Source organism: Lissotriton helveticus, chromosome 1_1 (assembly GCF_964261635.1).
Source record: "Lissotriton helveticus chromosome 1_1, aLisHel1.1, whole genome shotgun sequence".
NCBI classification, from domain to species: Eukaryota; Metazoa; Chordata; class Amphibia; order Caudata; family Salamandridae; genus Lissotriton; species Lissotriton helveticus.
In genome coordinates, this window is record NC_136057.1 from 1859055073 (window position 1) to 1859080500 (window position 25428).

General features: G+C 46.6%; 1 protein-coding gene across 2 annotated transcripts in view; it reads right to left on the minus strand.

Annotated features, from left to right (window-relative positions):
* Positions 1–429: 429 nt before the first annotated feature.
* Positions 430–25428, minus strand: part of LOC144775259 (protein FAM78B) — a 171145-nt gene continuing 146146 nt past the window's right edge. For both annotated transcript variants that reach the window (XM_078659221.1, XM_078659223.1), the window contains exon 2: positions 430–1811. In XM_078659221.1, coding sequence (XP_078515347.1) covers positions 1289–1811 — 523 coding nt within the window. In that variant the 3' untranslated portion in view covers positions 430–1288. The remainder of the gene's footprint in view (positions 1812–25428) is intronic.

The following is a 25428-nucleotide window of genomic DNA, read 5'->3' on the forward strand; positions in this document are numbered from 1 at the left end:
ACGTGCTCTACCAGTGGTGAGAAATGATACTATTGCCATGTTCATTTTGTGGACAGGAGAGGGCACGAGAAAAACACGCACTGCAGTAAAAATGACATTATAAATAAATAAATAAAACATGAGGCATCCTGGAGTGCTGATAAAACAGGCTTCACACTACAGAAAGATCATGCAAAAAAAAAAAGAAAAAATAAACATTTCCCGGATATATACGATTGCAAATAAATACATTTCTGAAAGAAAGGACACGTCCTAAAGGTTACATTGAAAATTGGCAAACAAGGAATTAGTTTCAGCACCAGGGACAGCTCTCCGCGGATGAGCAACGAACCCCTACACACGATCACCCGGGCACGGTCAGCGCTTCCGGTGCCAGCCATAGCTCCGTTCCCCGCCCCACCTCCCTTGAAGCCCGCCCACCCCGCCAGGATTGCGTGGAGTTGATGTCCCCCCACAATGCATAGGTGTCAACTTTATTCCAACCCCCCTCTACACGTTCTTAAGCTCGCCCCTTTGTTTTTTGTTTTTTATATCGGTAGGATTGTGTACCGGAAGTCGTTGGAAGGATGCCTGCTGTATGGAGTGTGTTCCACTGCCACGTCAAGCCGTTACAAAAAAGCGTTGGCCACAGGCACAGATCCGGTTTTGTCTACTCATTCATGGCAAGCAAGTACATTTGAATCAGTTATAATAATAATAAAAAAACATTTCCTCATTCCCTTTCCCATCGTCAAAAAAATAATAATTGGAAGTGCTTGTTTTCAAAATGTACCCCCTGCAGTGGAGGTGGCCATTTTGAAGTTATGTCCTCTCACTTCAGGAAGAAGGATAATCCATCGCATAACTTTGTTTTTTTTACAAAGTATCCCTGCAGTGATACCAGTCATCCTAGAGGTATCGCCTCACTTGATAGCTCATCGCCGTTCTTTTTCACAACATCGTCATTTAGTGGCAGCAGCCATATTGGAAGTACAGACACCTCTTTTCAGGAAGGCACTTGCCCTCCTCCACCATACTTTTTTTTTTACAAAATACCCCTCTAATAATGACATCCAGTAGGTACTCCCTCTCTCTTCAAATATGAGGATAGCCCATTGCCGTTCCTGCACACAAAATATGATTGAAGAGGTGGCAGCCATTTTGAAAACACCGCCACTTCTTTTTAGGCAGGAGCACAGGCTCACACCCTCCTTGCTTTTGAGGTCAGAGGCAAACTCGCCTCTCTTGAGACACATGCGCTGGCTCAGAAAGCCAGCGGTCCATCTTCTCCCAACTGGGCAGCCTTCCCCTACTTTGGAGGGATGACCACCAAGGGCGGCCCCCTCTTGGGCCGCCACATTAAGACCTGGGCATCATTGGCATTGGGTTTCACGAGTGCATTGGGTGGGATGGGTTCCATCCGGCTGAGTAGCAGGGGCTGCTCCTGCTGAGTCCTTCCCACCAGCCTGGCCCGGTGGCCCAGCATCTGCCCCGGGTCCACCTCGATGTCCACCCTCATGCGCCACTTGATGGTTTGTAAGATGATCTTCTCCTTGGAGGCCGTGTTCATGGCCACCAGCCAGGTGGTGAAACTTTGGTCTCTCTTGATGCGCGTGAGGAGGGGCATGTTGCTGTCGCTCACGGGCACGGCCCAAGTCACGCTGGGGTAGAAATTGTCATTCATGCTGACGCAGAACCTGGAGATTTTGCTAGTGGGGCCCATCAGGGTCACAGTTTCAGTGGTGTTCCCATACCAAGGGTAGCTGACGCCGTCCGAGTCGCTGATGGCTTTTACCTTTCCCTCTCTGAGATCAGGAAGCTCCCAGCTTGACCTGGAGAAAGAAAAAGAAAAGCCGTCTGAATTCTGAGGAAGATCAAAAGTGACAGATACAAGGTCCCTCAATTCTCTGAACTAAATCGCATTGTGGGAATTAGCCAATCAGAATTGTTCACGTTGTTCTGACAAATCCTGCCTGTTGACATTTTGCGCTGCTCACTGCTTCTCTGAGTTTCCAAAGATCAGGCTGGAATAACCTTACCAACATTGAGCTGATACATGCAGATGGTGAAATGAAAGCATGCCATTACAATACAGAGTTCTAGAGACCCACATTTACCACAGTCACTTCGGCACAACAAATATATTTGCAGGGATCCATGGTTAAAGCAATTCAAATAAAAGGCTCACATTGAAATGGCAAGGGTGCTGGAAGAAGGCGTGTTGCTTTTATCAAATAGAGGTAAGATCCTACTGTTCCAAATTTTATTAAATTAAATAGGTCTTACAGATAACTTAAAAATCTTGTCATTTTACAGTGCAAAAAGCCTCCCTAAACATCACCTGTGCTTCATCCCACGTTACCGCCCCAGACTACAGAACAGGGTCTCCAAACTTTTGAATAGCGAGAGCTACTTCTGATCAATAAAAACTGTCCTGAGCTACTGCCTAATAGGGATCGATACATGTACACAGAGACCAAATAAGATAAACACTGCCCCTAGAGAACCCCATCCCTGCTACTGGGACCATAGAGTATGAATAACACTGTATCATAAAGGATTCATATTTGGTGTCCATGAGGACCAGTTATGTCCCTTTGCTCAGGAGACAGCAAAAAGGAGAAAGGGAGAAAAATAGAGAAAGAGAGATAGAGCACTTGATAGAAAAACTGAGCAAAAAAGAAAGAAATAGACAGAATTAACGAATGACAGAATAAAAGAAAAAGGCACAAGAGAAAGAAAGGAAAATAAGGAAGAAAGAAGTAGGGAAAGACAGGGAAAGAAAGAACTAAGTAAAGGAGCGGCAAAAAATGGAAAAATAAAAAACTAAATAGAGAGAAAGGAGCAAAAGAAAGGAGATGAAGGAAGAAATAAATTTGGAAGAAAATAAAAAAGGAAGAAAAAGCAAAGACACAGTGAAATGAATAAATGAAAGGAGAGGAAGAAAGAAGACAAAAGAACAAGTAGGAAAAGAGATCAGGAAGAGCATGGTACAAAACGAGAAAATAAAGAAGGCAAGAGAACGACAACGAGAAAAGGATGGAAGGGAAGGAAAGGAAAAATTAGAAAAGAAAGAGAAAGAGAGTAGAGGAAAACATAAAATAAGAAAGAATCAGAAATAATAAGTAACATGGTGAAAAGAACATTAGTGAATGAAGTAAGGAGAGAAAGAAAAAAGTCCAATTAGAAACAGCAAATTAAAAGAGAGAAAAACAAGGAAAATGAAAAATGGAAAGGAGTAAAAAAAGAGATGAAGAATGAAAGAAATTAGGAAGAAAATAGAAGAAAAAGGAAAGGATGAGTGAAATTAATAAATTAAATGAGATAAAGAAAGAAAAAAATGACAAAGGAAGGAGTAAAAAAGAGCAGGAAGAATGTGACAGAAAAAGAGAAAAGAAAGAAGACGAGAGAAAGCAAAAGACAAAGAGAAAAGGATGAAAATGAAAGGGAAAATGAGACAAGGAAATGGAAAGAGAGTAGAAGAAAAAAGTAAATAAAAAAGAAACAGAAAGAAAGGGTGACATGGTTTAAAGGACAGCAGTGAATGAAGAACAGGGAGAAATGAAAAAGTACAAATAGTAAATACAAAACATATAAGAGAAAGACAGAGAAATAATAACAGAAGAGGAAAGATGAAGACAAGGCTGAAAGAAAAGAGGGAAGGAAGAAGAGTAAAGAGCAGAGAAAGAAATAAACAGAGGAAGAAAGATATAGGACAAAAGGGGAGGAGAGAGATCAAGAACGAGAGGAGGAAGAAGTACTAAACAAAGAAAAAAGACTGAACGGGGAGAAAAAATGACCGAAAGAACAAATTAAAGAATGATTGAGAGAAAGAAGGAGAAAAAGAAAGGTTAAAAAAGAGAACAGAAAGAAGCAGAGAGAAAGAGGAAGAAGTAAAGAAAATGAAAAAGGAGAAGAAAAAAAGAAGAATCAAAGAAGGGGGAACGAGGTAAAAATGAGAAAAAAGTAGGGAAATAACAAGAGTATAATCAAGACAAGAAGAAAAAAGAAAGAAAGAAAGAAACTGAAAAAAATTCACAACAAAGAGGGAGGTAAAGAAAGAAGTAGTATTAGAAGAAAGGAAGAAAACATGAGAACAAATGAGGGAAAGCAAGAAAGAGGGGATACAAGAAATCAAGAAAGGGAAGGAAGGCAAAAAAGAAAGAGAAGGAAGGAGAGGCAAGAAAGAATGGAGAAAAATAATTAAAGAAAGAACTTTTCAGAAGAGGGTAGACTGCATACTCCTGAAGTCCTCACATACATAGGCACAGTATTTTAAATAGCTGCCTTATCAGGTGGGAAGCTGTGTATTCTCAAACTTACTGACAGGCAATTATCAAGAGTGAGCTACTTAATGGCAGCCTGCAAGATACTGGTAGCTCGCTCTTAACCTGTTGGAGACCCCTGCTAAAAATCAGAAGTCAAGCACCATTGCTATATCTTTTTTACTGTTTAAACCCCGCTGATATTTTTACTGCAGAGATGCAAATACTAATGGAAGATTGTGTGGCATCATGGAAAGTAGAGAATAGATTTAGGGACTTTCTTTTGGAATTTAGATCTCTTTAACAGAAGTCTGATGTCCTATTTTGAAGAAGCTCAGGACAGAACCCAAGAACAGACTGTGCCGAATTTGTTCAGGTAGTTGCAGGTGGCACTCATTTTTAGAGACCAGGACCTACTTTTAGTTTGTTGTTGACCCAGAGAAAGAGAGATAGGCTAAAAAGGGGCAAAGAAGGAGGAAAGTAACTAGGAAAACTGTAACAGAGAAAGCTTCGATGAAAAAGAGTCTGGGAAGAATGACATCGGAAGTTTCTTTGAACCGAAAAAAGTCTGTGAAATTGCATTTTAAGGGGGGGGGGGGAGGGAGTGGGTGGAATGTAATACCGCAGAATTGCATGGAATTACCTTAAAATTCAGCGAGATTCCGCGGATTTCTGCGACAGGGTGAAGTGGGATTTTGCGCGATTATCTTAGGCCAAATTGCACGCTCACGTTTAAAATTGGACATGAGGATACATTTTGTGCGAAGAAATAGGGATGCCAAATACTAAATGCAAAGCAGTGCATACCCCTCAGCGCCCTAGCATACTCTGCAGTAATTACTGCGGAGTATGCAAGGTTGCTGGGGGCCATGCACAGTAGTGCATACCCCTCGGGCGCCCTTACACCCTCTGCAGTAATCACTGACGGACATATTTATGGCAAAGTAACATAGTGCAACAAGTCACCTTGCTGCGCTGCATTACAGGGAAAGGGCAGGAAGGCACCATATTTAAAATAATCCAATGCTTTCATATCCTTGTCCCTGTGCTAGTGCCATTGTGGCTACCGAGCACCAACGTAGGCACCCTTGCACCATGGTGCACATGGTACAAGGGTGCCTGCGTTGCAGCCATGGCTGTTTTTGTACAGGAATAGAAACCCTGCTGCATAAAACAAATCCTGAGAGGTAAACTCCTCTTTCTATGTGTGCCGCAGAACAGAAAGAGGAGGTAACCAGGAGAAATAAAGATATATCTTCTCATTATGCCTCACTTGGGGAGGCGTATCTTTTTGGCGTATTTCCAGGTTAACCAGTTCTGGTAAATCTGGGAATGCATAAAAAACCATGGAAGTTGCATGGGAACACCTACGCAACGCCCATGGAACGTCTCCCTGGTGCAGAGCAAGGCAATGCAGCGATGTGCGCTGGGTTGATTTACTTGCAATTTATGAAGCCACTCAGGGCTACGCAAAGGGGACCTTATGTGGCTTCTAAATCTCTTTTTTGAGTTGTGGTGCTCTTGAACCACATTGCGTGGTGCAAGAGCAACACAATGGGGCTTGTAAATATGCCCTTGAGTACATAACGACGCCGAGGGGCATGCCCTGCAGTGCAGTCAGTCATTTCTAAAAAAAGGCCAGAAGAGGGAGCTGTCTCTCAATGTTTAAAAATCACTGCAAATTAAACTTTATTCTGCAATGTTTTTTTTAGGTCGAGCTTTCAAGACCTCTTGTATATACTTTAGTATATAGTGTATGTATTTTGTGAGCTCTGGAGATCAGCCCTAGGACTTGTCTGCTTTCGCTTAGGGACTTTTTTTTCTGTTCAACTGCCTCTATTTAACTGTTTTGATAGAAAACAACCAGTAGAGGTCAGTAACATACCAGAATTGCTTTCTTCTGAGGGACTTTCTTTTTTTTATTTTTCTGGCAACTGCCTATTTAACTTTCTTGATAGAAAATGACCAGCAGAATTCAGTAAAATACCAAAATCACTTTAGCATTCTCTAGATTACAGTCCATAGAAATAGTCTTCCATGAGCACCCGTGGACAATAATGTATTTTTTTTATCTTGTATTTTCAGTGATATGACCACCGAAGGCCCTGATTTTATATTAAAAACAGTGTTTTGGACTATACCATTCCCTCTGAAAGGCAATATTTCTCTCCATGTGTTCCCATACCTGGCGTGTCATGCAGTTTTGTGCTTACCTTTTCTCCATGTTAAAGAACAGTAGATGTTTCAGCACCCAGGCTAGTGTGCTGCATAGCAAAATACATATATGGTCCCAAATGAGAAACCAATTGCATTGCAAATGCTTGTTAAACAGATAGGGGCTGCTCCCTCTTCCAGTCCTGTTTAAAAAACAAACGCTGCGAATAATTCTGCAAGCGGAGTGGTGGAATTTATTATTAATTCCGCTTACAATAGTAATGCGGATCTACCAAATTCCTATCGATTCCGCAGGTGGAATTAATAATTAATAATTCCACCCAGGCCTACTTAACCCCTTAAGTGCTGCCGTCGGCCGCCGCGAGCACTACCTTCGTAGTGCTGCGCACGTCCAACGGCTGACGCGGCCCCGCCCGTTTTGCGGAAGTGCCTATCTGCCGCAAAATTGCGGCCGCGGCAAACGGGTTAAACATAGCGCCGGCTCAGCAAACTGACAGTGCTGTGAAAGGAGCTATGGCGACAGTGGCTCCCTTGACAGCAGCGCAATCCCAGGCTGGGAGTTCTAAATAGGAAAGATGGTGCTCCACCACATGGACCATCCGCCGGGGTCAAAATGACTTCCTTAGTTTGAACACTGCCTCGGGTGAGAGAAGGTCCGGGGAGATAACTGCAGAACTGGGTTTACGTATAGCGAGTACTTTAACAATGACAGACTCAGTGGCGTAGGAAGGGGGTGCAGTGGGTGCGGGCCGCCCTGGGTGTTATCACTGAGTGGGGTGAGAAAATGACAAAAATATGTTTTAAACACATATTTTTGCCATTTTGTCAAGCTGGGGGTGCCAAGAAATTTTCTGCAGCTGGTACCACCTGACCTTGCTACACCACTGGACAGACTTTATCTCCGATTCCAGGGCCAGGTTGGGTAAGATCAATTGCCCGCGAGCAGATGACTGACTCGCTAAGCTCATGTTGATATATCTGCCCTGTTTTGAGGTTCATATTTTACAGGGACTTAAGACTGCTGTAACTGTTCCCTCTTTCTAGTCTATGGATATTCTTTGAATCCCCCAGCCTTTGCAATAGCTTAACTTCTAACAACTATATTGATCTGAATGTACTTCAGTTAATTTAGGTATGGCTTAGAAACAGTGTGTAAGCCCTTGAGGAAAGACTATTGATGTGTGGTGTTTGTAGGCTGACAGGAGGTGAGACAGCAAGATTAAACCCCTTCCTACTTGTCTCTGATCTTATACAAGAGACCCAGATAAAGGAATTTCTCTGCCAGCTCTGGGCATTACCCCCTTCCTCTCCTGCTCTCCATAGCCGCACAGGAGGCAGAAGGCACATCATTGTAGTGTGAAACATTGTGGCAGGTGTCCCCGCCTACATTACAAAATGGAAGCCAACATCCCATCTCGCCCAGAATGATTCTATTATTCTAGTAACCACACTGGAACTATGGTCGCCAGCTTTCTCAGAGAAAAAAACTGCCTTTTTTCATGTATTGACATTCTGGAAGAGCCAGGAGCTGGGACTTGAACAATGATTAGTGTGAAGCTCTCTGTAATCTTTTTTAATCATGGCTACCCCGTCTCTTTTTGCTTTAAACAGCATTTGGGAATAATAAAAAAAGCCAGAGGGCACATTTAAACCGACTGCTCCTCGTATTTGCTGTTTTAAGTTCGCATCTCTGCTCTGCAGAGGCATTATTTCTTAACCTATTTTCTAAATCGTGCTACACTGTTTTAACATTGCTGAAATTGCTTTTTCGCGCTGAGGTGCCCACGCTGAATTTCCCCATTTTAATTTTGCTTTCCCTTCTTTTAACATCGCATACCTGATTGTTCCATCCCAGGGTGCTGAGGTGTGCCTTCCCTGCCCCGTTCCACCGCGGCTTGCTGTGCCGATTGAGTGGAGGGCAGGTGGCCATCTTAGATGTAGTCCCGGACCCCGGCTGGACTAGTGGCAGTGCTCTAGCTGGGGGAGGGAGGTGCACACATAAAGTGCGTATGTCTTCACGGACGCGCAGCGAACGCAAGCAGCGGGCGTGCCGCTGGCGCACCAAAGGTAAGCCAAAGGTTAGACCGTCTGCGCCCTCCACGCCCCGAGCGTGCCTAGCGCTAGCCATGCTGCCGGTTTTTCTCCCCTTCCAGTGACTGATCTAAAGAGGTACTCTGAAATGCTGAACATTTGACCAGATGGTTCATAAGGACAACATCGGCCTGAGTTTATACATTCAGAGTGACATAATGATATGTGATGTATTGTGCATAATGACACAACATACAGACGAACTGCCCCAACACACAGAAACACACACTCTTGTATACAAATACGCACATAAAAGCACACAAAATACAAACACTTAGGCGCACAAATACACACAGTTGCACAAACACATACACAACTACAAACAAACATGCTCACAAATACATACTGTACCACAAACACACAACAAATACAAACACACACATACAGGCGACAACATACACTAAAATATAAATACACACTTGTGTACACATGCACACAAATACAAATGCATGCATAAAAATACAAAGACACACACAGTATTTTGCATTGGCAAGGCAATCAAATGGGTGTGGGAGAAAGCTGTTGAAGGAGCTGAATCATGGGAGGGTGGAGAGCGGGTGTTCTGTGGGATTGGTTCACACTTATAGAGTATCAGAACAGGCTAAAAAGCTGAGAACAACGCACTGTTTTAGAAACAGCAACATTAAAGCAACAGCATCATTACATCAGTACACTTAGGGCTTAATTACGAGTCTGGCGGTCTGAGAACCGCCAGCAGTCGCGGCCGGCATGGCTCGCGGGTGGGGGGGGGGGTGGGGGTGGGGGGGTCGCGCGGGGTGGGGAGGTCACGTGGGGGGGGGTTAATAAAAAAAGTTTTAATTATTAAACTTATCTTTCCGCTAGCCCGGTCCTGCGTCTTCTCTGCCGCTGCTCTCCTGCCTCCAGCAGAAGTAGGCAGCCAGGCCCCCTCCCCTAATCCAATCACAATGCAGCATTGTGATTGGTCGTGATGCCCCCCAGCCTGCATGACGCCCCCCAGCCAGGGGCCAGCAGCCTGCATGGAGAACGGTAGGGTGCGCATGACTGGTTTGGGCGGACCCAGGGGGCCGACCAAACAGTCTTTGCGCACTCAGGAGTGGGCAGGCACACCATACCTCCCCTGCCCTGCTTGCCGAGCAGCACCGCCCACCCGTCCTCAACCAAACATAAAATGGTAATAGGTGAAAGTTATTACCATGTTATGCTTCTGCATCTCGCACTGCGAGAAAGCAGTGGGGCAACGCTCCTCCGCCCTAGTGGAGGAGCCGCCCCTGCCCACCAGACTCATGGTGGCATGGCGCTGGCAGATCCAGCCACATCGGCGGTCTGACCGACCAATTACGACTCAGACAGTTGGACCGCCCTAGGACCGCCGGAGTGGTGATCAGAGTCCTCAATAAGCTTGGCGGGACCGCCACGGTCTAACCAAGCTTATTACGAGTTTCCTCTCAGTCAGGCTTTTCGTGATGATTCCATTGCCATGAAAAGCCTGGCGGAGAGGAAACAAAGGGGACCCTACAGGGCCCCCTATGCCTCAAACATATGTGAATGTACACAGGAGGGCATAACATGGAACTTTCAAGTCCATGCCTTGGAGGAACCTCCCCATTGAGGTGCCATTTTAAAAGGCACCGCCGCCTTTGAAAGGGCACTGCAGGGGGAACCGCCATGCTGCCCGCTCGCCAGATCACTCAAAAGAAGTAATCTGGCGGGCAGGCCGCTGAGACCTTCAGTGGAGCAGCAGTTTGCACCACTGTGGCAGTGCTCTGCTGAAAGTTCGCAATGAGGCCCTCAGAGCACTATACACAACTTTCGTATTAATATACCAACCTGGCATTTATAATAACACTTTCAAATTACATGTTGAGGAGTTTGTGTCCCTTTGGAGCATAGGTTCTAATCTCTCCTCTGATTCTTGAATTAAAATGTTTTGATTCGCATCAAAATCGTTTAACTTCCCTGGTGCCTACGGTTGTAAATGTGTGAGACATGTAATGTCATTGTGAAATTCAAAGGTGTAAATCCCCAATTGATTTAACAACCTGATAATGTTTACCGGTGCCTCCCAGGTAAAGTAAATTGCTTCCTTGTTACCCAGATGGGTGTGCACTACATAATTACCAATGCATTTAGTACCACCGCAGAGCTAGGATAGCAGAAATACCACTGAAGCAATGGAAAAGTTGTAAGTAATTGAATCTTTTTTTTAACCAACTTTACATTCATGGTGACTTTACTCTGCTACCACAGCAGAGTTATGCCAGCAACATTAGGAAGAGGTGTGGCGCAACGGCCAGAGAGTCTGACTCCGGAGCACGGGACTCGCGGTTCGATCCCTGGCAATGGCGGCAGGTCAGCCCAGCAACAGGTGACTCTGGGCAATAGCTCGCTTAATCTTCCCAACGGCCCTCAGCGCCTTGACGCCCTTGGGCAGTTGTTTGCGCTTTACAAATACTGTATTTACATTACATCTATACTAACTTTACTCCAGCACTGCTAGGACTTTATATGCGTGCCCAAATTCTGTCAAGATAATTGTTTTACACCTGTAGTCATATTATTTTTGCACCAGTCAAATTTCAGAAGAATGTACTTCTTCAACTGTTTGCTGCCACTGACAGATACTTAGTAGCCTAACTTAAAAACAGTGTCAAACTTCAAAACTAGTTACAATCGTAGCATTAAGATACTAATGTTACACTGATTGTAACTTTCCTTCAGAGCTATTAGAATCCCAAGCACTATGCACCATTGCAATACCGGGGCCTCGAAATCATTTCAATCTGCAAGGCACAACCCTGCCATCACCACGTTTACACCGCCACAGCCTTCTGAAGTCATTGCCTTCAATTACAGGCAGCCGCGGCCCATGAAGGTAAGAGCGGGGATGCCGGGTTGGGGGGGAGGGGGGATTTGACAGACGCCCCAAAAGGGCAAATTAAAAAAAATCATTTGTTTCTCCTCGTCGTCATCTGTCAAAATCCCCCCCACCCAGCCCCATCGCCTTTACCTGCACGGGCCGCAGCTGATTACAGGAGCTGCCAGTCAATGGTGGGTGAAACCCAGGGTGGTGGCACACAGGATAGAGAATGGAGTCATGACCCTGGCTCGGTTTGATGGTCCACTGCTCTCCAGCTGGATCCACGTTTCACAAATACCCCAACATGTACACAACATACATTACGAGCTTTGCCTCGCTGAAGTCCCTGTTCCCATTTGAAACCCACACCATATAGAGCGCCTAGGCTTGGAAAGCTACAAGGCACTTTGGAAGGAAGGCACCATCCTAGCACCTCAAGTTCACCCTCAGGGTGCGTGGCAGACTGGGAAATCCCAGGGATTTCCTGAACCAGAGCAAGATGGAGGCAGGGGCTACCAGCATGGGTGTGAACCAGTAGGCACCACCACCACCTCAATCTTTCCTCCCAAACAATCAGGGAAAAAATCAGGCAGTGAATACTACTTAAGGATCAACATAGTAAACATAAAAATCTTCTAGCCGAATGGTTTATCAGTGGGGATAACCAACCCTAAAACCCTTGCCTACTATAGTAAAGTGTGAGATTGCATGTTACAAAATACCTCTCTGCCACGGTTGAATAGACTAATAACATCCACCCTTAAATGCTTATTGGCTTTAACATATTTCTTGCACAATAAATAAGTCAGCCCATTGACTTTATCATAACTATTCATAATAAACAGATCTATCTCATAGCATTTGTCATTGGGTTACCACCGAAACAAGCAAAGCCCTGTGGTATTGAGCATACACTTTCCCACATGGCATCCAGAGAGGAACAAACACCAAAATGATCAACTTACATGGAGAAGTTAACTAGTAGCATCACAGTAGAATTGCTTGCCCTTAACCCCTTGGCCGCGGTGGTAATTCTGCCGCGGCGCTAGGGGGTAAGGGGGGCCACGCGGCGCCGCCATGATCGTGACGGAACCACTCCGTCACGAGCCGCGGTGGCGCTGTGCTTGTGACGGAATGGTTCCGTCACGGCCCCACCCGCCTAATAGAACGCTCAGCGCAGGCGCGAAATCAGCGCCGCGCAGGCTTGGCGGCCGGGCTGTGATGGAACCATTCCGTCACCAGCACAGCACCACTGTGGCTCGTGACGGAATGGTTCCGTCACGAGCATGCAAGGGGTTAAAAATCGGGCTCTATCTACCGCAGCGTCATATGTGTGATGAAAGGACAAACACAGTACCTTTGCTTGATAAGAAGCCTGGGCCAAGCATCTGAATACACAAGGATCACGGTTCTTTGGAGGGTGAACGCTCTTTCTTTGGAAGCACACAGCTTCTGACAAGTCGAAGCTGAACTCAGATGAACCAACTTGCACGCGGAGTCACAGTCCCTCTTGAATGCTCTTTTTTTACCACAAGGTCTAGTGATATCTGTGCGGTCAAGCCAGACCTAAAAAAGACTCTGACTATGGGTTGACTGCTCTCCTGAATGCACCAGCTTATAGTAGTCCTAAAATGAATAACTTGTGATGCCGCAATGGGCTCTTCCCGTGACCCACCATGTTGAAATTAGAAGTGCATTGGTTCTGTCCTGGTCCTGGTTGGTATACTGAAACGTAATCTACAGGTGGGTCTGAAGAATGAAATCCAAGAACTCCAACACATCCAGGAAGCAAGCAGCAATACACTGCTTCAACCTTAAGAGATCAGACCCCCTCTTATGACGTAATGCAAAATGATGGGCCCCTGCAGAATGTAAAGAGGGCCCCCTGAGTCTTCTATATCTTACAAATATTCATTGGAAAGTGGCAGAATGGGGCGCCCCTGAGGGATTGGGGCCCACATGCACTGTAGGCGGTTCCAGGGGCCTGTGTTCTGCCCCTGACCCCCTGCTCAATATTTCAAATTTTGCACTATCTCCGAGGGACCCAGAGAATCAAAGGCAAGTTACTTGTCATCATCTCCAAAGAATTTGGAGCACAGATTCAAAATACCACCAGAAGCAGATACCCCATAATACAGTATGCCACAAACAGAGGCCAGGAATCGCCAACCTAATTACTCAGATGAAATCTAACTGAAAGATGCACAAGGCCAATGATCAATGTAATGGGCCTACAATATGCCAGCAAGAAGGCTCATTGAATTAAACCCTTTCTATGGAAAATTGCTCTGGGGTGTAGATCACAAGTCCAAATCCAAACAAGGCCAAAGTGGTCTTCCATCACTTTAAGTTGAGTGATAGTAACATCTGTTATTTACAGTGTTTAGAACTGGAGAAAGAGCAGTCACGAGCAGTACATAAGAAACAAGATACCATTATTACTATTAAAACCGTCTCACCTAGAGTTCACACCTGAAAAAAAATAGTTAAAGCTGCCTGACTCAAAGAGAGCTCTGAGTACCTATAGCTTCAAACAAGATAAAAATAGGACTACTCCCCCTGTGAAGGGACAAGGCCCCCAAGAACTGCATATAGGATCCCTCTTAATCAACCATTGAAGTCAGAATGTGAAAGCTCTCTTCGCCAACTTGAGCATCTAATGACTTTTCCTGTCATCCATTTCAATAGTACTCATTTAACCATCCTCGAAAAGCTGAAAGTATAAGACGGTCTGATGGGAATAAACATGATCAGCAGGTCACAAGCTGATTTGGATACAGGCAGGATACAGTGGAGAAGCGTGGCTCAGAGGATAGAGGCGGCAGACCCAGAAGCTGAGATCGACCGTGGACTAGGGTTCGATTCCCTGCCTCGGCGGGTCTCGGGCTCAAAATTCCACGGACTCGACAATTCTCGCTCCGGTGCCTACTCGACTCACGGGGTCACACTCTGTGACTCTGGGCAATAGCTTGCTTAATCTCCACTACGGCCCCTCGCAGCGGGATGCCTGGCTTTCACCTTGTGGACACCCTGCTGGGGTTTCTCACAGGGGAATACCAGGACGGGTTCCCTAAGCAAGCGCTTAGATACCGTGTTGGTGATTTGCGCTATATAAATACATTTACACTAACCTACTGAGCTATTTTACCAGCTAACCAAACAATCGCTTACATTTATGTCTCGCTCAGCTGCTTCAGAAGAAGTGTCCTGGTGCTCAAAGCAGAGACCGAGTACAGGACCGGACTGTCAAAACTAGTTTTGATCAAGGAGCCAGGTTTTTAGTTCTTTTCTGAAGCGGTGCTCAGACTCAGCCATGCGGAGGTTGATAGGTAGGGTGTTCCAGAGTTTTGCAGTCAGTGCGGTGAAGGATCTACCACCCTGACGGACTGTGGAAAACCTGGGGATTTCGCACAAGTCAGAGGTGGTTCGATCTCCGCGATCTCTCCTGTTGGCATCAAAATAATAATAATAAATAATAATAAAAGAATTCATAAAGCGACTGATTACGCCATACCGGCATGTCCCCGTGCTAGGGTAGGTGGAGGAAGCAGAACAGAGGAACCTCGGCCAAATCAGTAAAACGCAATTAACATGAAAACAGATGAGTTTTAAGATCCTTCCTAAACTTCAGCTCGGATTATTCCATCCTGAGGCTCAGAGGAAGTTTATTCTAACTCTGAGCCGCCAGAAGCTGAAAGAACCTACCTCCCATCCTGGCCTTCTTAACCTTGGGTACTAGCAGCAAGCCAGTCCCGGTCGAACTAAGGAGCCGTGCGGGCATATAGCAGGTGAGAAGATTCCTCAAATAGGAAGGGTCCATGCCCTGGATGATGTGATGGCATGTGCAAAGTGCCTTAATCATCACTCTCTTCCTTACAGGAAGCCATTGCAGAGTGTCCAAGACTCTTTTGAAGGCAGCCCTCCTCGGTTGCATAAGAACCAGTCGTGCGGCTGCATTCTGCAAAACCTGTAGTCTGCTGAAACATTTAGCTGTGGCACCCAGATAGAGTATGTTACCATAATCTCGGTGAGACGTAACGAGGGCATGCACCAGCGTCTTCCTAGCCTCTATAGGGAGGAGATCCATAGTTTTCCGCAGGCTTTTAAGGACTCCAAAACACGTCCCCACTACACATCTAGTATGAAGTTCATATGAAAGATTGGAGTCCAACTGTACCCCCAGGTTCTTCACCTGGGTGCACGGTATAGGAGTGGAACCCAGGCTTGAAGGCCACAACGTCGACGTCCACACAGATGGAGCACCTCCTACCACAAGCACCTCGGTTTTGTTACCATTTAGTTTCAGGCAGTTATTAGCCATCCAGCTCCTGCATGCATGCCATGAAAATAGAAGCTGCCATGTCCGGTGCCTGTGAATAGGAGACCACCAGCTGGGTGTCATCAGCGTATGAAACGACCCTGATTCCAAAACCTTCCGCTATCTCTGCCAAAGGGGTTACGTATAAGTTAAACAGGGTAGGACTCAGGGCTGATCCCTGTGGCACAACCTGTTCCAATTTAATGGCCTTGGAGTAATAGGCGCCTTGTCTAACCTAAAAACTTCACTCTGCCAGGAAAGAATGCAACCATTTTAGAGCCGGGCCTGAGACACCGCCCTTATTCAGACACTGCAGCAAGGTGTAATGAGCCACAGTGTCAAAGGCGGCGCTCAGGTCCAGCAGAATCAGGGCCATTCAATCAATCAATCATGCCATTTGTATAGCGCACTACTCACCCGGGAGGGTCTCAAGGCGCTTGGGGGGAGGGGTATGCTACTGCTCGAACAGCCAGGTCTTGAGTTGTTTCCTGAAGGCGAGATGGTCCTGGGTCAGCCGAAGGTGGATGGGGAGGGAGTTCCAAGTCTTGGCAGCCAGGTAAGAGAAGGATCTTCCTCCGGTGGTGGCTCTTCGGATGCGTGGTACGGCTGCGAGGGCGAGGCTGGTGGACCGTAGCTGGCGGGTGGGCGTGTAGAAGGTCAGGCGGTCGTTGAGGTACTTGGGGCCCAGGTCGTGGAGAGACTTGTGTGCGTGGGTGAGGAGCCGGAACGTGATCCTCTTGTCGACGGGGAGCCAGTGCAGGTTCCTCAGGTGGCTGGAGATGTGGCTGCGTCGGGGGACATCCAGGATGAGTCGGGCGGAGGCGTTCTGGATGCGCTGGAGTCTTTTCTGTAGCTTGGCTGTGGTTCCGGCGTAGAGGGCGTTTCCGTAGTCCAGTCGGCTGGTGTCGAGTGCCTGGGTGACAGTCTTCCTGGTCTCGGTCGGGATCCAGCGGAAGATCTTGCGAAGCATACGCAGGGTGTTGAAGCATGATGAGGAGACGGCGTTGACTTGTCTGGTCATCGAGAGGGAGGGGTCCAGGATGAAGCCCAGGTTGCGTGCGTGGTCGGTTGGCTTGGGTGCGGTGCCCACGGCTGGGGGGCACCAGGAGTCGTCCCAGGCGGAGGGCGAAGATCCCAGGATGAGGACTTCTGTCTTGTCCGAGTTCAGTTTCAGGCGGCTGTCCTTCATCCACTCGGCGACGTCTTTCATCCCTTCGCGTAGGCAGGTTCTGGCGGTGTCGGGGTCTCTGGTGAGGGAGAGGATCAGCTGGGTGTCGTCGGCGTAAGAGATGATGTTGAGGTTGTGCTGGCGTGCGATGGCTGCGAGAGGTTTCATGTAGATGTTGAAGAGGGTGGGGCTGAGAGAAGATCCTTGCGGGACACCGCAGATGACTTCGGTGGCCTCGGAGCGAAACGGGGGGAGGCGGACTCTTTGTGTTCTTCCGGCGAGGAACGAGATGATCCACTCCAGTGCCTTCTCTTGGATACCGATGTTGCTGAGGCGCTGGACTAGGGTGCGGTGGCAGACCGTGTCGAACGCAGCGGAGAGGTCCAGGAGGATGAGGGCCACTGTTTCCCCCTTGTCGAGCAGGGTCCGGATGTCGTCGGTGGCTGCGATGAGGGCGGTCTCGGTGCTGTGGTTGGCTCTGAAGCCGGACTGCGAGGGTTCGAGGGATCCGTTCATCTCGAGGAAGGCAGTCAGCTGTCTGTTGACGATCTTCTCGATGACTTTAGCAGGAAAAGGGAGGAGCGAGATGGGGCGGAAGTTTTTGAGATCGGTGGGGTCCGCTGTAGGTTTCTTCAGGAGGGCGCTGATCTCTGCGTGCTTCCAGCTCTCCGGGAAGGTGGCGGTGTTGAAGGAGGCGTTGATGATGTTCCTGAGTTGGGGTGCGATGGTGGAGTCGGCCTTGTTGAAGACGTGGTGTGGGCAGGGGTCGGTCGGTGATCCGGAGTGGATGGTGTTCATCGTGCGGGCTGTGTCTTCGGTGGTCACCGTGGTCCAGGTGCGAAGGGTGGCGGTGGGGGGCGTTGGTTCGACGGTTGGGTGCGTGGGTGGGGCGCCGAAGCTGTTGTGGATGTCGGTGATCTTGCGGTGGAAGAACGAGGCGAGGGAGTCGCAGAGGTCTTGTGACGGAGTGATGTCGTTGGTGCCAGTGCTGGGGTTGGAGAACTCCTTGACGATAGTGAAGAGCTCTTTGCTGTCGTGGGCGTTGTTGTCCAGTTGTTCCTTCATGGATTTCTTCTTGGTGGTGCGGATGAGCTGGTGGTGCTTGCGGGTAGCGTGTTTGAGGGCGGTCATGTTGTCGGTGGTCCGGTCGAGGAGCCAGGCTTTCTCGAGGGTGCGGCAGGTCTTCTTGGAGTCCTTGAGGTCGTCGGTGAACCAGGATGCCTTCTTGCTTCTGGGTCTGCTGGGAGGGTTCTTTAGTGGAGCGAGGTCGTCGGCGCAGGCGGTCAGCCACTGTGTGAAGTTGCGGGCTGCTTCGTTGGGGTCCGTTGTGTTGGCGGGTGGGCTCTGGCTGAGGGAGGTGGTGAGCTGGTCTGCGGTGATCTTGCTCCAATTCCTGTGAGGTACCTGTTGCGGGTGGTGGTGGGTCGTGGATCTTTTGAAGCTGAAGTGGACGCAGCTGTGGTCGGTCCAGTGGAGTCCGGTGGCATGGTTGAAGGTGATGTACTTGCTGGAAGAGAAGACGGGATCAAGCGTGTGACCGGCGTAGTGGGTGGGGGTGTTGACCAGTTGCTTGAGTCCGAGGTTGGCGAGGTTTTCCAGCAGGGCGGTGGTGTTGCGGTCCTTGTTGTTCTCCAGGTGGAAGTTGAGGTCCCCGAGGAGGATGTAGTCAGTGGAGGGGAGGGCGTGCGGGCTGATGAAGTCTGTGATGTCTTCGCTGAATTGTGTGCGTGGTCCCGGGGGTCTGCAGACGAGGGTGCCTCTGAGGGTCGTCTTAGGGTCGGTGTGAATCTGGAAGTGGAGATGTTCGGCTGCGGCGAAGGAGTCGTTGGCGTCGGTCGTGATGCGGATGGTGTTCCTGTGGACGATGGCGATGCCACCTCCGGTCTGGTTGATGCGGTCCCTCCTGATGATCTTGTACCCGTCCGGGATGGCGATGGCGATGTCGGGTGCAGAGGAGGCGTTCATCCAGGTTTCCGTGAGGAAGGCGACGTCCGGTGATGTAGCGTTGAGGAGGTTCCAGAGTTCCACGGCGTGTCTGTGGACGGAGCGGGTGTTGATCAGGATGCACTTGAGGTGGTTGCTGCTGGTATTTGTCTTGGCGGGTACGGGGCAGGTTCGGAGGCAGGTGAACTTGCAGGTGCAGCAGGTGAAGGGTCCGTGGGTGCGTCTCGGGGTGGCTCGGCAGCAGGCGTGGGTCCGGCCGGCATTGAGTGCGTTGAGAGTGGCGGCGTCGTAGGTCAGTCGGGTCGTCTTGCCTCGGCGGGGAGGGCCAGGGGTTCTGGCGCTGGGCCATTGTTTGTCTAGCATCTGCCCCCTGTCTAATGACTTCCGTGGAAGGAGTAGTGCGGACTCTGTAGAATGTAAAGCCCGGAAGCCAGATCGAGAAGGGTGCAGGAGGCTAGAGTCCTCAACATGAACCATTAGCTATTGATTTACTACCTTCTCTGCCACTTTAGCCAAATAAGTCAGCAGCGAGATAGGTCGTAAGTTTCAGACCAAGTCTATTTCTCAGGTAACGAGGGCCGTTGTCTGCAAGTGCTCTGAATGCCAGAGTCGGGCTTTGAACTTGATCCTTTTTGCTACAGGAAGCCAATGAAACTGCCTCAGATACGGCGAAATATGATGATAGAAAGGAACCCGTTCTATCAGCCTAGCTGCTGCCTTCTGTATGATCTGAAGCCTGTGGATCACATAGGCGGCAGACCTAAAAAAAGACTATTGGCGTAATCCCAGCGGGATCTCACAAGAGTGTGGATTACTGTTTTTCGCGTCTCCGTTGGAAGTAAGTGTATCAGATTCCTGACTGATCTGAGCTTAAGAAGCAGATCGACCAGATATGCCTGATCTGGGAGGCAAAGGACAGAGCTGGGTCAAACAAGATGCCCAAATTAATGGCCGATGATGCCGGAACCAGGGGTGGATTCAGTTCCGCTGGCCACCAGAGGCCAGTGGGGGGAGGGGCCTTCTAGTCAAAGAAAAAACAATGTGTCTGTTCCTCCTTTACTTATAACTTTTCTTTGCCCTTTCACCCCCACATCACATTTATATTGAAACATCAAATATTCGTATTCTCCATAAACACGTATAAGGCCTACATCAAGTTACGTGACTCATCACACAATAATTACAATATACTTACACAAAGGCAGTAGTTTCAAACACGCAAAACACCAATCACGTACTTGAAATGCGCAATAATTGCCATATTCATTCTGCTTAAACACTTCAATTTTCCAGGGGAGGCTCTTTTACCAACAAGAAACGAAAGGTATGCATAGAATCTATTTTAATACGTTCCTCTTCAGCTGCAATCTGCCATGTGCTAATTGCACTCTCATACCCACCCACAGCAACACCTGCCGCCGGCGTGCCGAATAATCGACGGTGTGAATCTGCAGCAGGGCTGTGGGCTTTTCAGTCTCTGGTAGGGTTCCATGTATCTGGCACCTGAGTCTCTTTTCTCTGCTCCTTCAGCTCTGCCTGGCACTGTCTGCCAGGCCACTGGGGGTGTGAAGGACATGGCATTTCGTCTCTCTGGCGCAGGACCAGTCACCATATTTACGTTTCCCGTAGCAGCACTGACGGCTTGCAGAGTGGGCGCCATGTTTAAAGCGCAAACTTTTTCTATTGAGAAAATAAACTGCCAAAGCTGGAGTTTGTTTTCTCAATACTGGAATCAAACAGCCCAGACTTGCAGGGCATTTTCTTCCAGTGCCCGTGTCTACCAGGCGTTACATGCAGTGGCGGCTGCCACCTACGAGGAGTGGTGAGGCGGGCAAATGGGAGATGAGGCAACATTACATCCACAAAATTGCCGACATGCATTACATTAATGTAACTTTAAAACAGTAATTTAATGCATGTTGGCGATTAGGTGCACATTAAATACTCATTAAATACATTTAAGACAATTAAAAAAAAGAAAAGAAAACTCACCTATCTTGTGGCACAGCCGTGCTCCTGTCCCGTGTCCTTCACTCCTCCAGCGCCGGCCCCAGGCAACTCCCCTAACCAATCCTGGTGCTGCTCCCAGTGTGAGAACAGCGCCAGGATTGGATGGAGCAGGCTCTTTCAGCGCTCTAAAGAGCTCTGGAGGCCTTTGCTTGGTCTCAACTCAGCTGTCCAAGACAGAGGTTTAAAGAGCACATGTCTGGCTGGCCGCTGCAAGATGGCTGGTCAAAGGGACATGCACACTTTATATATAAGTGCCCTGCCCATAACTCCTCCCTGCTGCTGCCAGTCATCAGCTGGCCCGCGCCGTCCGGACACTCGGTTCAGGACATGGTTATTGAAAAATAAAATGGTAGTACATTAACTGTATTACAATTTTATTTTTCATCTCTGAGGCATGGGGGAGCATTTTGATCTGCCGGGCGATGCGTCTCCGCTCTAATGGAGGAGCCGCCCCTGGTTACCAGAACACCATGGGCAGTCCAAATTGAGAGTGACAATTGCACCACTCTCAATAGGGCGGGATGATGGGCACGGTGACCTTGCGACCCTTTAGAAGACAGCCAACCAGATGAGAGGTTTGCCTTGTCAGAGGCAGAGAAGGCTTCACCAATGTAAACACAGTGCGTCCTCTGACGCTAAACAGAGCGGGGGCACCTTGAGTTTGATGGGGTGGTAGCATGGTTTACGGTGGCATTCCTGCTCTGCCAAACTCTATATGGGACCAAGGTTTGAGTACACCTACCATTTGACAAGTATTTTCTTTTTAACAGATATAACCTAATGTTCAGCTGCCCTACAGTTGTTAGTATACAGCATGCAAATAGCGCACATCATAGATTTTATTGTCCCTTGGTGCTCAAATAATAGATACCTCTTTAACCACAGTTCAATTGTGTTCACTCTATAAACTTTGGAAATATGAAGCCTCAGCTAGTCCTGCTGGGTCTGTAACTTTAGACCTGCAGCGTAAACAGTGGGAGCTCAGCACTGAGCTATGTTGTTGACAGTCCACTTCACTATTTTTAGGGCTGGCCTCGAGCCAGCTTTAGGAGTTTGGTAGCCTCATTTAATCAAGACATTTCTACCATTTGCTTTCGAATAACTGCGCAACATTTCTGCAAAGTTATGGGAAATTATGAAATGCAAATCTGGCATTTCATGCTAAATTGTAGCGTGTAATGCACCCTTGCACCAAATTTTGGTATGAGGATGCATTCAAACCAAAGCACCTTGAACAACAGGTGCTTGCGTTCTGATGTCCCTACGCTCGTGTAACATTTTACTGCGAATTTACGCATTTTGACACAAATGTGTATCCCAAATGGCACATAATTACGCGAAGTGTCATAATTTGAGGGAATTTGCAGAACAAGCGTTGCGTGAAATTCGCAAAATTATGCACAATGCGCCACCTTAATGTAAATTTCGCTATGGCCCAATCTGGATATTCTTAAAAGGATTGTGTTCTCAGTCCATTGAGACACTTTGGAGGTGTTTTGTCATTGGGCTTGTTTCGACTTGAGGTTCTTTCATCCCCTGTTGTGCTCTGCTCTCATCCCCTGTCAACAACAGATATTATGTCCACTCAGGGATGCTCCACCCCTCATTGGTGGGAGATCCAGTGGCAGAAAAACCGCCAGACAACCACATCAATGGTAGACCTCTTTCACCAAGGAGAAATGACAAGTTTGAAGACAAGGGTTTCGTATCACCTGTCCCAGTGCTTAATTTGTGAAAAAACAAGTGCCAGGGCTCTTCTCAGGAGGCCACTGCGGTTTGCACCACACATTGCCCCTGCCCTGCTGCTAGCACAACTACTAACATCGCACTCCTACAAGTTTGACAACTTCCACTATTCCAGGCCACCCAAAGCTATATGAAGGCAGCGGGTGGCTGGTAGTGTTCTTTTTAATGTATATTATATTAGTAAACACTTTGGTTGTGCGCATCTCAAAATTAGACAGACAGCACCACCGGTGGTTGGCTATCATTAGTGCCAGTGTTGTGAATTAACTGCTGGTGCTGAGCACCGGAAACCACAGGCTCAAATTAAGCACTGCTTGTCCCTAGTCTAAACGAGTTACAAACTGAGAAAGTAGTAGGGGGTGGGAGGAGCTAAAATTCAATTTGAAATCTAACAAAGAGTGCTGCATCAGGTATTAGCTTGAGAAAGGAGTGGCCGCTTGTTCTTTTGTTTGATAAACTAGCGCCATGATTATTGATAAGTGCAGGAGTTGGATTTTAACTCCCCAATATTAGGTCTATTTTTGCAGTGCTCGAACCATGCAGCAACACATGTTGCTTATTTGTACAGATACATTTCTTTACATTTTAAGCACAATATAAAAAGCGTTGGTAAAGCCAATCAGTTTTGTTTGCCCAATTGGCTTTGCTAATTATGAACTTGTTGGTATCGGCTTTGACAAAGCACTTATGGCCAACACTCATTGGCAATGTCATTAGCGATATTTTCTAGAATGTATTACTGTTATACAATTCAACGATGATTTCATGTTGCATTTACCAGTATAAAGTGGACTCCTAAGCTATTGGCTGTGTGCATCAAACAAGCATTGGCAAACACAATACCAGTGAGTGGCGAACAGACCTTATTTCTTGTGTTCAGACTCCAGTGTGCAGAACAGAGAGGGGCAGAAGAGCACCAGTGATCTGCGAATGGGTATGAGGTACAGGGAGAAAAGTGAGAGGCCATTGTCACGTCTTTAATATTGTCAGGTCTTGGTTATTATATTGGTCTCACTGGTCCTCCTCCCCCTCGCCTAAGATCTACACACAGTACTTTTTTGGGTTGCTTGCCTCCTTGTCTATCCTTTCTTTTTGTTTTATTCCTCTGCTTTCTTTTATAGACCTCATCCCTTTCTTGACCTCCTCTTCTCATTGTATGTACCTAATCCTAAAACTCTTCTCAAGTTTCTTTACTTTTTGTGACACTGTCTGTGTGTCATTTATTTGCTTGATAAATCAATAAAAATACTTAAGACGGAGTATCAAATCACAGGATGTCAGCAATATCTAGACATGATAAAATGACTGTACATTTCCATCATTCATAGAAGTACTGAGGTGACACCAGCAAATGATTTAAATTGCCACTTAAACGAACAAGCTCTTACTTTGCTATGACTCTAAATATAGCCACACACTCCACTCCAGCGGATTTCAATAGAACGCTCAAGTGGCCCCAGGGCAACAAATGATGCAGCCTAATCACCCCAAAAAGTACATCATCAACCTTTCATGTTACCTCCCACCCTTATTGTACCATGATAAACCACTGCATCTAAAAAATAAAGTTGTTACTTGCACAGTCAAACTCAATATTCTGATTTACAATACCAATATTACCCCAGACCTCCCTTATTAAACACCAAACAATAATTCCATGGAAAGTGTCTTCCCCTTTCATAATTCTTCCTTAGCCCCATTTTTTATGTATTTTATCACATTTAAACTTCAGTATCTTTTATTGTATGAAAGATATCAAGGCGCGTTACTCTTCGTTTTGCGAATCCATGATGCTCTTAATATCATTCAATGTTTTCAGGCTGCTGTTGGTCTGCTTTTCATATCACAAATACTGTAATCAATTAAATATTACTTTGGATGGAGCATGATACAAAACTAGATTAAGATCAAAACTGTGCCAATTTTTTCCTTCTACCACTATTTTATTTACTTCATCTGAAAACACATTGTCATAGCATAATAGTACTATTCATAACTAGCTTGGTTCCTTTTGTGGTTCACCCTAGTTTTCATTCCAGTACACAGCACATAGGTTCAATTCCACAAACCAGTTAATTTTGCTTACTCTATACAGCTGACACAAGTTTCGCCAAATCTATAGCTTTATCAAGGCTTCAAATACATTGTCACACTATGTACATCTCAATTTAAGAATATCATTGGTACCTTCATTCATTCTTATTTGATTATCTGTTGTACTGTCATTATTAAAAAAAAAAACTGGATAACAGGATTTCCATTTGGTGATAATGGCACATGCACATCATAGCATTATTTTTTTATTTTAATTTTTTACTCTGTTTTATTCAGCCCAACATTCTTGTATGAAACAAGAAAGATGTGATGTGTGAGCCATTATCAACAAACACACGCCGGCTATAACATGAAACGGAAAATAACTGATTTTATATGGAATTGAAGCTATGAACTGTATAATGGAATACAAACTATGATGAACCACAGAATGAAACAAGTGAGTCAGGAATTGGACTATGATCTTTGGATGACACGTTGTCACCTGAAGTAAATAAAAAAGTAAAATATATATATTTTTACTATTTTGATTTCAATTATCTATTTTTGTATTGTGTTGCCTCTGAAATAATATTTGTTTGTGAACTGAAAGTAACACCAGAGGATAGCTGGCGGATGAGTCTGAGTGCCGACTGATTAGTCTCTAACACTCTAATATTTTTTATCGCCATAATGTTTATAAAAAAGGTGTGTTCCCCTCAAAAAGTCAACAAAAGGTTGTGGTAAAAGAGGTGTGTTTAATCTACAGCCTCTGGTACCTGCTAAAAAATTATCCAGCTCTAACATCAGAATTTTCTGAACTTTCTGTAACAGTTGAATGCCTTTCACAAGTATATTT